At 35.1% G+C, this 13,455-nt stretch overlaps 1 protein-coding gene across 1 annotated transcript; it reads left to right on the top strand.

Annotated features, from left to right (window-relative positions):
• The first annotated feature begins 5,120 nt into the window (after positions 1–5,120).
• LOC110683185 (binding partner of ACD11 1-like) lies at positions 5,121–11,736 on the top strand. The gene is made up of 8 exons (XM_021859533.1): positions 5,121–5,332; positions 5,440–5,543; positions 5,629–5,704; positions 9,483–9,551; positions 9,636–9,701; positions 10,172–10,497; positions 11,030–11,153; positions 11,278–11,736. The coding sequence occupies exons 1-8, from the start codon at positions 5,327–5,329 to the stop codon at positions 11,293–11,295; spliced, it is 789 nt and encodes a 262-aa protein (XP_021715225.1). The 5' UTR covers positions 5,121–5,326; the 3' UTR covers positions 11,296–11,736.
• The last annotated feature ends 1,719 nt before the right edge of the window (positions 11,737–13,455 follow it).

Genomic DNA, 13,455 nt, shown 5'->3' on the forward strand with positions numbered 1-13,455 from the left:
CCCTTCTTTAATTGAAATCTCCAGAATTTAAACCCTAACCCTACATTTTGGTTCATCTTCCCCCTTCTCTCTCCTCTTGCGATTTGGGTTTGGGTTCGTCTGGTTAGTGGGTTTGGGTTCGTCTTGTTCGTGGGTTTGGGTTTGTGGATTTGAGTTCGCCTGGTTCGTGGGGTGGTTTTAGGGGTTTCAGATCTGATTCGTGGGGGTGACATAAGTTTCGTGGGGATGGGTCTTCGTGGTGGGTGGGTCTGGTTTCATGGGTAGTCGTGGGTTTGGTTTCGTGGGGGTGGCGTGGGTGATTTCGTGGTGGTGGCTTAATTGGTATTAATTCAATTTGTTGTAGTTTCGGTTTAATTGGGTTTCGTGGTGGTTCAATTTGTGGTGGTTCAATTCGTGGTGGTTTAATTGGATTTATTCAATTCGTGGTGGTTTAATTGGGTTTCGTGGTGGTTATGGGTGGTGTGGTTCTGGGTTTCGTGGTTATGGGTGGTGATGGTTCTGGGTTTCGTGGTTCTTCTGGGTGGTGGTGGTTTTCGGTGGTTTTGTGTTTCGTGGTGGTTTTCGGTGGTGTGTGGGATTTGGAGGTACGTTGGTGCTATTGGTGGTTCGTGGGGGTGGTTTTAGCGGTAGTAGAAGGGTTTCGGTGGTTCGTCGGTGATTTTGGTGGTTCGTGGGGGTGGCTTTGGTGGTTCATCTAATCGGGTTTTGGTGGTTCGTCGAAGGGTTAAGGTGATTAGTCGGTGGTTTTGTTGGGTTCGTGGTTGGGTTTCGGTGGTTTTGGTGGTGGTTTTGAGTTCTCGGTTTCGGTGGATTTGGTGGTTCTGGTAGGTTGTCGGTGGTGGTTCTGGGTTTCGGTGGTGATATGCTTTTGTTTAATTGTTTTTTTTTAGGTAGGATTAATACTTAACCAAGTGCCCTTATTTTTCAATAATCATGCCTTAAAAGTTTTGCCTAGGCCTCCGCGAAAAGTACATTTGTTGCAAATAATCGTTAACGAAGGAAGTATTTAATTTTTAAAAAAAGGAGAAAATACTAGTTTATCTCCTTGATAAACAAAATACGTTTATCAAATGAAAAAAATGTAAATAAATCAACAACATTTTATTAAAAATGGACCCCACAATAGTTGATTTATTTACAAACATGCCATGATGATTTAAGAATGGACCCCACGATAGTTGATTTATTTACAAATATGCCATGATGACTAAGCAAATTTGTTGATTTATTTACAATTTTGTTTGTTTATCAAGGAGATAAACTGGGGCTTCCTCTTAAAAAAGTTTATAAGAAAATTTAATTATTATTATTTTTTATATTAAAAAAATATTTGGACGAATCAAAATGCAACACATGGCAAGGTGACTTGGTGTTATAGATTGGTGACTGGTTTAACCTGATAGAATAGAATGGGGTATAAAGCTGGGATTATTGTGGAATAATTAAAAGGTCGGATTATAAAAAATAAGTCGGGCCAAAGGTTGGATTATTTAAATCAAGTTTTCCTATATGTTGATTCTTTATTCACGTATTTACTGAAATGAACCGTGGATAATTATCATGCAAAAAGGTATTTTAAAATCAAGCATTGATTACTATTATAGTATGTGTTGTTGATTTGATATCAAATACTTTTAGATTATTGATTGGTTACTATTATTATAATTATAAATTATTCAAGAAATTAAAAATAAGGTCCTGTTCTTTTGAGCTTCTGGACAGGCGGAGCAGATTTCAGCAAAGCAGATTTCGTCAGCGGGACAGAGCAGCTCAAAAGAACAGACCTAAGTGTTGTTGATTTGAAATATATTTGCATTGGGTTTATTGATATCGTACCTATGATAAAAATTGTCATATAAGGCTCCACCACCGACCTTATTCAAAAGTTTGTAATAGCATATTAGTAGTGAAAAATGTCTCATCACAAAATTCATGAGATTTTTCCCTACCTTTTTAAAAGTGTGACTAAAATCGTATAAATAGAACGTGTTATGTGTTGAAATGATATGATTATGTCCCTAAAAATGTTTATTAACATATTTACTCCTTCTAAAAGTATGGCGAAACTGTATGACTAAAATCTTTATGAATAATGTTGAGATGATGTATGGCCTCCATCGCTATTCCCCTCTCGAATCTTGACATTTTTCTCTCTCTCCCCCTTCCACCACCAACCATCTCTCCCTCTCCTTCTTCTACTGTCGACCACCACTTCCCCCCCGGCAACCAAACTCCCCCCTCTCGGCCCTGAATGCTTGCCAACCCCCTCTCCCTTTATCTCACTCTCTTCCTCCCCCACCTCGACTCTTTTATCTCCCCCTTACCTCCATGACTGTTGGCCTACCACTTTCTCTCTTCCCTTGCCTGACTGTCGACCGTCCCCCACCCTAACCCCTTTTTAGTCTCCCTCCCTCATTGCCGCCCCTTTCTCTTTCCCCCCCTAGCCTCTAGAATTTTGGGTGGGGTTGGGCAGGTGGTTGGGAGACGAGGGGTGGTCAGGTGATGGCTGGGAATGAGGGGTGGTTAGGTGGTGGCTGGATAGTAGAGGAGGACATTTTGAAAAAAAAAAAAAAAAAAAAAAGAGGAATGTGGCTTGTTTGGAAGATTGTAGCCTTGTAGGTAATTTGGCCTATTCAAAATAAAAAAAAAAAAAATCTCATAAAGGTCAACTCATTCTAAGGAGGGAGCCCAATTTATCATCTTAATAAACAAAATCCTTTTATCAAGTGGTAAAATCGTAAATAAATCGACAAAGATGTCTAATCAGCATGACATTTTTGTACAATTGTGGGGTCCATATTTAATAAAAAGTTGTTGAATTATTTATAATTTTGCCAACAAAATTTGTTTATCATGGTGATAAACTTGTGTTTCTCCATTCTAAGTTAATCAAAATATTTGCTTATTTTGAGCTAACCACGAAAAAGTTTGCTTATTTTTGACAATTTCTCCAATTTTAAATTAAGCAGAATTAGATTTATATGCACGTGATGCGTTCTTTAAGTTTCTAAATTTATATACACTGACAATTTTAAAAGAGTTATGACATCTTAGATATTTTAGGTAGACACCACCCAGTGGCAGAGCCAAGGGGGGGCTGGCGTGGGCCATGGCCTCCTTCATGATTGTTTATATGTATTAAAAGTAGCAGTATATTGCACATGCTTAGTTTTAGTCGAGTTGGTTTAATTTGGATACTATAATCATTTTGTCATCCTCATCTTGAGTTCGAGTCCTATTCCGCCTGCAAACTTGTAGTAATAAGAGTATAGTATCTAGTTTGGGGTCTTTGGGCATTTGTCTCTCTATGTCCAGAAGGTACTCACTTAACTCAATTTTTTACTTTTAATACTTGTATAAATAATTGGATCTCACTCATTTAATTTTTATTGTTTTAGAATTGGAAAGTATTGTATTTTATATTATTAAATTTTATACGAAGTATTATAAAGAAGTATATATATTTTTACTACGTATGCGATATGAGTACATACATAATATTTGACCCCCCTAACAAAAATATTCTGGCTCCGCCACTGACACCACCATCAAAATCCTTGGCTTATATAACAGAGATTTACAAAGAAACTTCATAGATTGTGGGATCACTATCTATTACTAATTAGGCTCCTTTTTAATATGATCATTTACCAGTTTTCTATGGTAATATAAAAGAGGCATTTTTTTTTCCTAGCATGGGCACAATACCCCCTCACTTTAACATGAGCCCACCATTGCATTATCTAAGGGTGTCATTTTACGTTTACCCCAAACCTTTTTATTTAATGGATCATGCTAACAAGAGGCGTTAGAAAACTATTTAAAATATTTTCTAAAACGGTACGGAGTATAAAATTTTGAATGTATGCCAAAATCATGCGTCAATCGTCATGATTAATGTTTTTCTTTTTTTTAATAAAGATTGATTCATAAATAAAAAGTCATACGACATGTACAAAGAGATTTAAATTTAATAAATACATGACAATTGAATCAAATAAAAGCTTCCTTTCAGCAGAGCTATGATCGTTGTTGCAAATCGTACATTCTTTATATTCTCTTTTATATTGTTTTGATTTACAGCTTTTTTCGACAAAGGGGTCTATCGATTTGTTGTAGTCGCGAAGAAATTTTTCGCCTGATTCATCTGATTGTAATCGAAGGATTAACATCTTTTTCGATCCTGCACAAATCTTTACCCATGAAACTACTTGTACCATACTGAACTCAAAAAACAAAAACAAAAACAAAACTAGAACAAAGCCCACCATAGGGGCACTTTAACACTCAAACCCACTATAGGGGTACTTACTACCTTTAAAGAGTGTAAATTTATTGAATTCAATAACAAAAACATAAAAAACTAAAGGGAAAGGGTCAGAAATAGCCAAATTTCAGGCCTATGAAACACTTTTTTTTTGAAGAACCTTAGAGAGAAAAAATAGAGAGGAGACTCGTCATGATAAATGTTTATTTCAATTTAATAACCCTATTTTCAATCATCTTATCTAACGTCCACAAGTGTTAGTTAGCTTTTGCCTTATTTAATTAATACTCGCATGTTTTACCACTTATTTTCTCTTTTTTTTTCTACTTAATTACGTTAAAATCTTTTTGACCTAAAAGCCGATATGAATATATGAGACAAATTTTAAGGAACAAAGAATGTACTCCCTCTGTCCCATAATATAGTTTCTGTTTGTGTTTTTTCACAGTATTTAAGAAATGGGAGGAGAAAGTGAATAAAATACATTAAAAAAAAAAGTAAAAAGTACAATTATAGACAAAAGTTAGAGAGGAGAAAGTGAATGAATTACATTAAAAAAAAAAGGTGAAAAGTACAATTATAGATAAAAGTTAGAGAAAGAAAGTGAAAAAAATACAAAGCAAGTGGAAAATTCAAGGATAATTTAGGAAGTACAATAAATAAAGTTAGAAAAAAAAAGGGTATACGTGTCTTTACCTATTAGTCAAAAATAAAAATAGGAACAATATTTTGAACCTCCAAAATAGAAAACATAAATTATAATATGGGACGAAGGGAGTAATTCAGGTGCAATGGAGCATCCAGTCAGGAGATGGCTGCTTGCTCCAAGAGTCCAACCCAATCCTAGTAGTCAACTAAGGTATATTCAAAATGTGGCAATGAAATGAGTGCTACTTCTTCTATCTGAGTTGTCTTTCTTCCTTTTTAAAATTCTTTAAAGCAACCCCCAACTCCACTCTGTAATTGCCAATTACTAGCTCACCCAAATATTCAGGAGAGAGAGAAAATATTCAAAAAAATCTCTGTGTTGCAGACAAAAATCCCTTTTGTTTGCTAATAATGCAGGTATCACAAAATTCAAACAAAACCCATTTTTATTTTTGCTAATTGTTTCATTTATTTAGTATTTTATTTGAATTTTTTGGATTAAATTTTGCTATTTTTTTTGTCAGACTAGAACAGTTAAAGTTGGAAACTTGTCAGATCTAGCAACTGAGAGAGAAATTTATGATTTCTTCTCATTTTCTGGTGAAATTCAACACATTGAGATCCAACGGTTTGTTCTTACTCTTCTAAATTTGGATAATTATTAATTAATTAGTGGGTTTTTCTTGTTTAACTCCATTAATTTCTGGGTGCAGTGAATCAGTTAACTCAAAGACTGCATTTGTTACTTTTAAAGAAGAGAAAGCTCTTGAAATCGCCTTGCTGCTATCGGTATATTATATTTCCTTATTTGCATATTAATATTGAACATCATTTAATATCAGTTTTATTTTAATTTTTAATTTTATTATTATTTTCTTGTTTGTTTGTAAAACAAATTCAATTGTAATTTATTTTTAATTATTAATTAGTTGAGGACTTGAGTGTTGAGGAGGAAAGGGATTATATGAATTCACAACCTTTAACTGCGAATACTGAGGAATTCAGACCGTAATTGTGGAGTTTAGCTGATATGCTTTGCTTAATAAGGGTGCACTTGTTTGTATAGTGTGACGTCTAGTTACTTACGGTCTTTGTTAAGTAGGAAAATGTGGAGTGTTAAAATTGAAGAAGGTTATTATTGATCTTAATGTTTGGAATTTTGGATGTACTATCTGAGTGCAAATGTAGGATAACTTTTGTATTATGTATAGCCCTGTGGCGTGTGCAATGTGGCGAACATTCTTTTGAACTGAACTTGGCTTTGCAGTAGACAGTTAAGTTCTAACATACTGGCATTAGAGAACAGAATGGGGAATTTTTTGGGTTTAGTTGGGTGAAAGTGACTTGGATATGTCAGCTGGAAAGGTAATCTTAGACGCTTTGAGCTCCTTACTTGGATTTTAGACAGTAATATAATTTGCCAGAGGAGAATTTATATTGCCAAAGTATCTGAACTAGAGCTTTCCTGTTCCCTGAAAATCAATTGAAGCTCAATGGACCAAGGTAAGTCTGTTACCCTTTTCCATCTCCTCCATGCTCACACTCAACTTGAAGTATCGGTTGACTTGTGGAGGCTGATAGCCATCTTCTGCTTAAACTTAGAAGTCTACGTTGTGGCTAAAGCATTGTTGATCATGGAGTTTGCAATTTGGCAGTGTCACTATTGATAGTTTTATTCTTGGTGATGTGAGTGGCCGAAAAATTCGTGCATATGTGGCTGAAAGGTTTGTGAATTTACTTGGATTTGAAATTTGCATTAGCACATGCTGATAATGTCTCCCCTTAGTGTATTTTGAATTCTAGAAGAATAGCTACCAGGAACAGAGGTGAAAAGTCAGGCCTATTAAGGGCCAATCAATGAGTCATATAATCTTAAACATTTTATGATAAAACTTACCATTTCTAAGGCACGACGAGCTTATAAAAATAATAGATTTCACATAAATTTTATCAATTTGCTATAGGTAGTAATGTAGTATTATACTATTAAACTATACTCCCTATTGTGAAAATTTTCTTTCTTCACTTGTTTTAAGCTATTAATTCAGCTTCTAAAACTTATAGTCTGTTATGTTGAACTGCTTAACATACTTCTCTAAGTGTACTAAAAGGTTAGTAAGGAGCATTTGTATTTTTATTTGTGTCAATAGGAATGTTGCCAAGTGAGCTTGCAGTTGGATACCCTTTTTAATACGCAAATATTTGAAATGCAAGGGGTCTTAAGAGGTGTTTAAGTACTATGATGCACTAATAAGCACCTCTCCTAATAGATTGCCATAAGAAATTTACTTGAGTTCCTATGAGCATCTATGTGTTGGTATTCAATAATTTGCTGATATTATGTGTCAACAATAATAATCTTCTACTCTTATGCTGTTAAAACAATTTGATGACAATGCCGTGATCCATGGATTGAAGCTAAATATATAATCTGTGGCAGGGTTTGAGGATGTCAATAAACTTTGTTTTAGCTAGCAAATTTGAAGTGAGATTCATATTGATATCACCTTTAGAGGTGCTCTTGTCCTCTATTGCCACTTGGCTGTGTGAGAACTTTGATTAACTGTTATTAAAATTTAGCTCATGTTTCTGCTCCCCCTTGTATGCACGTTTCCGTGAACCTATACTAGGCTATGCTGGAAGCCTTACCTTAAGCCAAAGCAAAATACAATGATATATTTTATTTTGCTATGAGGTCCTTGACTCCTTTAGTTATAAGCATGATGGAAAGAAGTGAACATATATATTCCTTCACCCAATTTGATCTGAATTACCTCACTTTCCCAATGTGTCCACTTTTTGCTTTTATATACTGCAAAATGTATGTCAAGATTCTGATTTAATTTTGGTATTACTCCCAGCCTTTTTTATTTCTTAATGTTACAAAAACTACAAATTTGCAATCGTGCAGCAATAACAAAACACAAGCTGCTAAAAATGTTATTGGATTTTGTATCAGTGATAAAGAATTCGAAGACCTTTTTTGGTTATAAACACTTATATTATGAACCAAACTGTTGGGAAGACCCCAAACACCGTAAGAAAGGATTTTGTGGTTGCACAGCTCATGTAGTTTGGGAAAGAGATCAAATAGCCTTTCAAGCTGCTTAGACGAATCTATTTTTGTAATGCTTGTTGTGGAGTATGTGTTACTTCATTCATGAATTTCACATATTTGTTACTAGAAAGAAAGAAATTGGGTGAAGCACTTGTTTGGCTGGATGAAGGTAGCCAGCTTATCCTTTTGTGTGTGTGTGTGCGCGCGCGCACGCATCCCTGTGTGTGTGTGAGAACAAGAAACGGAGAGGAATATTATAGTTTTTATTTTGTAAATAGCTCTAGTTGTGCTGGCCACCTTGATAAACACAATCTTTTCAAAGCTTTACCCGATTGACTGATTTGTCTTGTCAAAAAATTTAGATGGTTATTCCAAGATATGGTGTGAGAATCAGCTAATAGCACTTAATCACTAAACTAGTTATTGTACTCGCACTGTCGCGTATTGCACAAATACATTGTGTAAATATGTTACTCCCTCCGTTTTTAAATACTTGTTCCACTTTCCATTTCCGGCTGTTTTTAAATATTTGTTCCATTTCCTTATTTGGAAAGCTTTTACAATATTTAATTCATTTCTCTCAACTAGTAGACCCAACATAAATCATATTAATTTCATATTCTCTCTCCTCCAATTCTCTCAACTACTTTTGCTTTTTACAATTTTTTATTCTTCCACCTACCCCACTACCTCCATATTTTATTATTTTCTCCAATTTCTCTGAAAACTCCGAGCACGGAGAAATGGAGCAAGTATCTAAAAACGGAGGGAGTATATGCTTTTAAGCAAAAAATCTCATTCCTATGCTATTACAAATGGTGTATTGCATTTCAAAGTGACAATATAATAAGTGATCATGGATATTGGACGGGATCCAAGGTAGAGTGAAGGATGGCATTTGTGAGAATTTTGTCCCTCCGTATGTTTATAATTGTTTATTCTATTTCTTTTCCCATATAAAGTACACATCACCTTTTATATTTGGCTTGCTTTCAAAAGTCACCTACTCTCCTTGGGTTAATTGATGGTGGAAATCATGGAGCTGAGGTTGGAGCATTTGCTGGGTTCTCCACCCTCCCCTGTTTTTAATAATGAATGTTAGGTGATTGTGTAAATTCAGGGGGCGTTCTGTGTGGACGGTGGCCATTGAAAGATAAAACGCGTCATGTGGTTGATTGGCTTAAGACTTAAGAGACTACACAATATCATAGTATATAAATTGTCATTTATTTTAACAACCAATAAAAATCCTAGCATTGTCCTATTGTAGCTTACTAACTTATAATTGAGTGAAATCAAAACCATGAAGCTGCTTGATCTGTTTTAGCAAATTTTCATGCGCTTTGTAATTTTTGGCATCTAACTGTAATTATGAAGGCATCCGTAACACAAATTCATGTACTTTGCCAGTTTGCTGTAGACACATTCCATAGTAAGATCCGTTTACTGTTTAGGCTTGAAGCTTTATGGCCCTCTAACCTTAATTAATACTTTTTGTTGGTTTTGCAGGGAGCAACTTTAGTTGACCGTATTGTGACTATATCTCTTGCGGAAAATTATGCTGTAAAACCTGAGACGGTAATTGTCACTGAACTGAACTTTAACCTGTGCAACCAAAATGACTGTATCTTCATTCTTCATCACTGATTATATTTTCTTCAGGAAGTAAGAACAGTTGAAAATACTCTGATCACATCAAATGTTGAAGATACATCCATTAATGCTGAGGTGAGCACCAGGGCACCCTTGGTATAGGAAAAAGTCAATCTTATGATTAATTCATTGCCAAGTGCCAACATGCTTTTACATAGGTTAATGTCACTAATTAATATATATATCATCAGATTTACACTTCATGATCCATGTCTTTGTTAGAAATTTATTGCAAGCCCCCTCTGTCTGTGCCTGATATAAAATTAGCAACCCGTTTTGGGACAGTTTTGTAAATATACTCCTCCGTTGCAAGTGAATATATCCCTTCCATTAGAGTCCTTAGTATGCACTGGTTGTAATGTGAAACAAAGCATCTGGACATATCCAGCCATTATTATTAAGGACCACATACAACCATGCCTCTAAAGTTCAATTCAGCAAACTCCATTACCAGATTGCATGCCCTTAATGTTTAAGAATTACATATACTGATTATTTTCTATATGTTGCTGTTGGAGCTAAAAGTGTGTTTGATATGACAACAGGCTAAATCTGGTAAAGCATATGTTAATAAAGCACAAGAAGTTGTTTCCAGTATGATAGCTAAAGGCTCTGCCATGCGGCAAGATGCTGTGAATAAGGCTAAGGCATTTGATGAGAAGCATCGGCTAACAGCTAGCGCATCTGCTAAGGTCAGCTCCTTTGACAAAAGAGTTGGACTCACCGAGAAGCTCACAGTTGGGATTTCAGCCATTAATGAAAAAGTGAAGTCCGTGGACCAAAAGCTTCAAGTCTCTGACAAAACAATGGCAGCCTTATTCGCAGCAGAGAGGAAATTAAACGATACAGGAACGGCTGTCAAGTCAAGCCGGTATCGATTCTTGTTACTTACAGTCCTTTTTCTTTTTCATTTTTTTTTTAAAAAATAATTTTCTTTTTTTTTTTGGAGAGAGAGAGGGAGGAGGGGGGGGGGGGGTACGCTGGAAACCCTACCTGGGGGTCTATGAATTACAAGTTGGTACCTCTGGGATCAGTGGGGTCAAATGCTAGCTCTTCTAACATCAGTAAGTTGCAGTCATTCGGGTAGTTTTATCACTTCTATGGCTAAAAGCTGCTAAAAATGGCCAACATATTCAAATTCTCACTATAGACCAGTTAGAGGAGGTACCTTATGTGCACTTTCTTGTATGTGACCAACATATTCAAATTAAAATTAGAGAAACTATACCTATAAGCTGTTGGAAAACACTTGAAAAAAAGAAGTGAAAGTTGGGATAGGAAATTGGGAGAATATCCTGTTTCTTCTTTTGGCAAGGAATGTATAAATGTAACGTGACAGTAGATTATGGGGTAATGTTATTTGTAAATTGATTGGTAAATATTTCTGGTTTTGCCCTGTACAGGTATGTTACTGCAGGAGCTGCATGGTTTAATGGTGCTTTCAGCAAGGTTTCAAAGGTTGGTCATGTTGCTGGTACGAAAACTAGACAGAAGTTCCACACAGCTATGTCAAATCTTACAGCGAAGGTGAGTTCTTCTGACTACTTCCTCTTCTCAGTTTTTATCAAACTCTCTGCTGTTTTGTTGTTTCATCATTCGCCAAGTGCTTGGTTATGTTCAACTATGTGCTAAAAACTTATTAAAATGGCAGGATCCAATAGCTGCATAGCCAGAAATCCTGTACTACTATAAGTGAGCAATCAAGTTTGTTCTCTCAATGCATGATTATCCCTAGTCCAATCGATCTTCAAGCAAATTCCGAAGTAAGATGTCATGTCAGGAGTAGAATATAGGGACATACTTGAGATGCTGCAATGGTGCAGTCTTAAAGTATCGTCCTGGAGATTGTGTCATCTTTGTTCGTTCCCAGGTAAAAGTACCAGGACTAAGCTTGTGATCTTTGTTTTGTAAAACCGGAGATTTTGATTTGAAAAATATCCCTGTAATTTTGTCACCCCCGAACGCTATATTCTTTATGCCTTTTAAGTTCATGAATGGTATCTCGTGTTATTTTTGTGTATAAATTACGTTCGAATGTTGATTAGGTTGGACCAATTCGTGCAATGTATCAATTCATAGTCCATATTTGAATACAGGAAGCTCTTGTGAACATGAAGTTTCCTTCTCCTTTTCCTTTTATTAGCACAAGCAACCTTACATAAGTTAAAGTCAAATGTGATGTTGCACCCCAGCCTTGTGAAGGATGAAAAAACCAGGGATAATTTGCAAATTCAATTACTTCGGAACTTTGTTCTCTAAAATTTTTTACATGCTTGGTGGTGGGCTGGTAACCAATAGACCAAAATGCGCCCTCCGTCTTTTTTAATCAAGAACTACATTAAATTTAGGTGCGTGAGAAAAAGTAAAATTTGATGTAACAAGTATTATTTGCAAGAGGAAAAGTGATGGGAAACTTTTAATATAGAAAGTTACGAGTATGTTAAAAAATATAAAAAAATTCGAGGAAACGTTAGGTAGCTATTTATTATAAATCAGAATCCACTCAAGACTTAGTGGAAATGGACTCATACAAACAAACTCCGAACAACTACAAACATCCCATTTTGCCACAAGGTGGGCTATTGTGTTACCTACCCTCCGAACATGTGAAAAAAAAAAAACATAACAAGACTGATAATATGCCGATATTATCATAAATTAACCAAATTGACGAGCGACCTCTGGAGCCACTATTAATTGCCTCACACATTAAAGAAGAGTCACCTTCCAGCCATACTTGCGCCACACCTAGCCACTAAAAGCCCACAAACGTGTCGCAGCTACCTCAGCACACTCCACCTCTCACACACTTTCAACTCGTCTAACCGCCGCCCATACAAGCTCCCCACGGGGGTTTCTCGCAACTGCTCTCAATTCCATATAGGTACTAGTTAGATGAGAGTCCACATTGACTTTTATAAAACCTTCCGAGGGACAAAGCCAAGTCGTTGACAACAAATTAAAAAAAAAATCAAAATAAGGAAGTGAGTAAATTAAAAGAAAAAAAAAGGGGCTACGAAGCAAGTTAAATTATTCACACCCTTGTTTTAGAAATGTCAAATCTTGATTTAGAATTTTTTATTCAAAAAAAAATAAAAATCTTGAGTTAGAACTTTCTATGTAAGTTGTGTATATCATGCAAACTGGCTACGTGGAGCATGCAGCCCACGCACCGCATCAAAGTTTTCAACAAAAAAAGCCAAAAAGAAATGTGTGTATCTAAAGTTTTTATTTATTTATTTATTTTTTTAAGGAGAATAATAATGAAAAAGCATGGCCTAAACAACCGAAGAAGTCCCAAATTCTTTCGGACCATTAGTCTCCTGCACGTCATTTGTCTTTTTTTCAACTTTTTATTTTATTTTTATTTTTGGGTTTTGTTTGGATGAAGCATTCTAGTTTGTACAAAACTACAAATACAAATGTTGAGGTCATCCTCACGTTCTTAAAATATTATACAGTAATAGCTTAAATTTAAAAAATACTAGGTTAAAATCCGTGCGATGCACAGTTTATATAAAATCTATTTTTATAATTTATACATTTTAAAAAAATTGGATAAATATAAATAAGAATTATGCACCTTATACAAAAATATTTGTAATTTTAAAATATTATATTTTCATCAAAATTATGATATAATACTTGTCCAACATTGCCTAATACATATTTCAAATTTCAATGTAAGAGTGCATTTATTAGTGTGCTATTTACAACTGTTTCATTTTTTTATGATAAATTGGTAGGCTGAAGTTGTAATGTAGAAACTTCTAATATTCAAATTTCAAAATTGTTAAATATGGTAGCTCCACACACACATAAAAAATAA

This window comes from Chenopodium quinoa, unplaced genomic scaffold, assembly GCF_001683475.1.
Source record: "Chenopodium quinoa cultivar QQ74 unplaced genomic scaffold, ASM168347v1, whole genome shotgun sequence".
Lineage (NCBI taxonomy): Eukaryota > Viridiplantae > Streptophyta > Magnoliopsida > Caryophyllales > Amaranthaceae > Chenopodium > Chenopodium quinoa.

What these genes read in the sequence shown, in the direction of transcription:
- LOC110683185 (XM_021859533.1), top strand. An exon ending in AAATCGCCTTGCTGCTATCG is followed by an intron (nt 5,705 to 9,482) that starts GTATATTATATT and finishes TTGGTTTTGCAG; the next exon opens with GGAGCAACTTTAGTTGACCG. An exon ending in ATACATCCATTAATGCTGAG is followed by an intron (nt 9,702 to 10,171) that starts GTGAGCACCAGG and finishes ATATGACAACAG; the next exon opens with GCTAAATCTGGTAAAGCATA.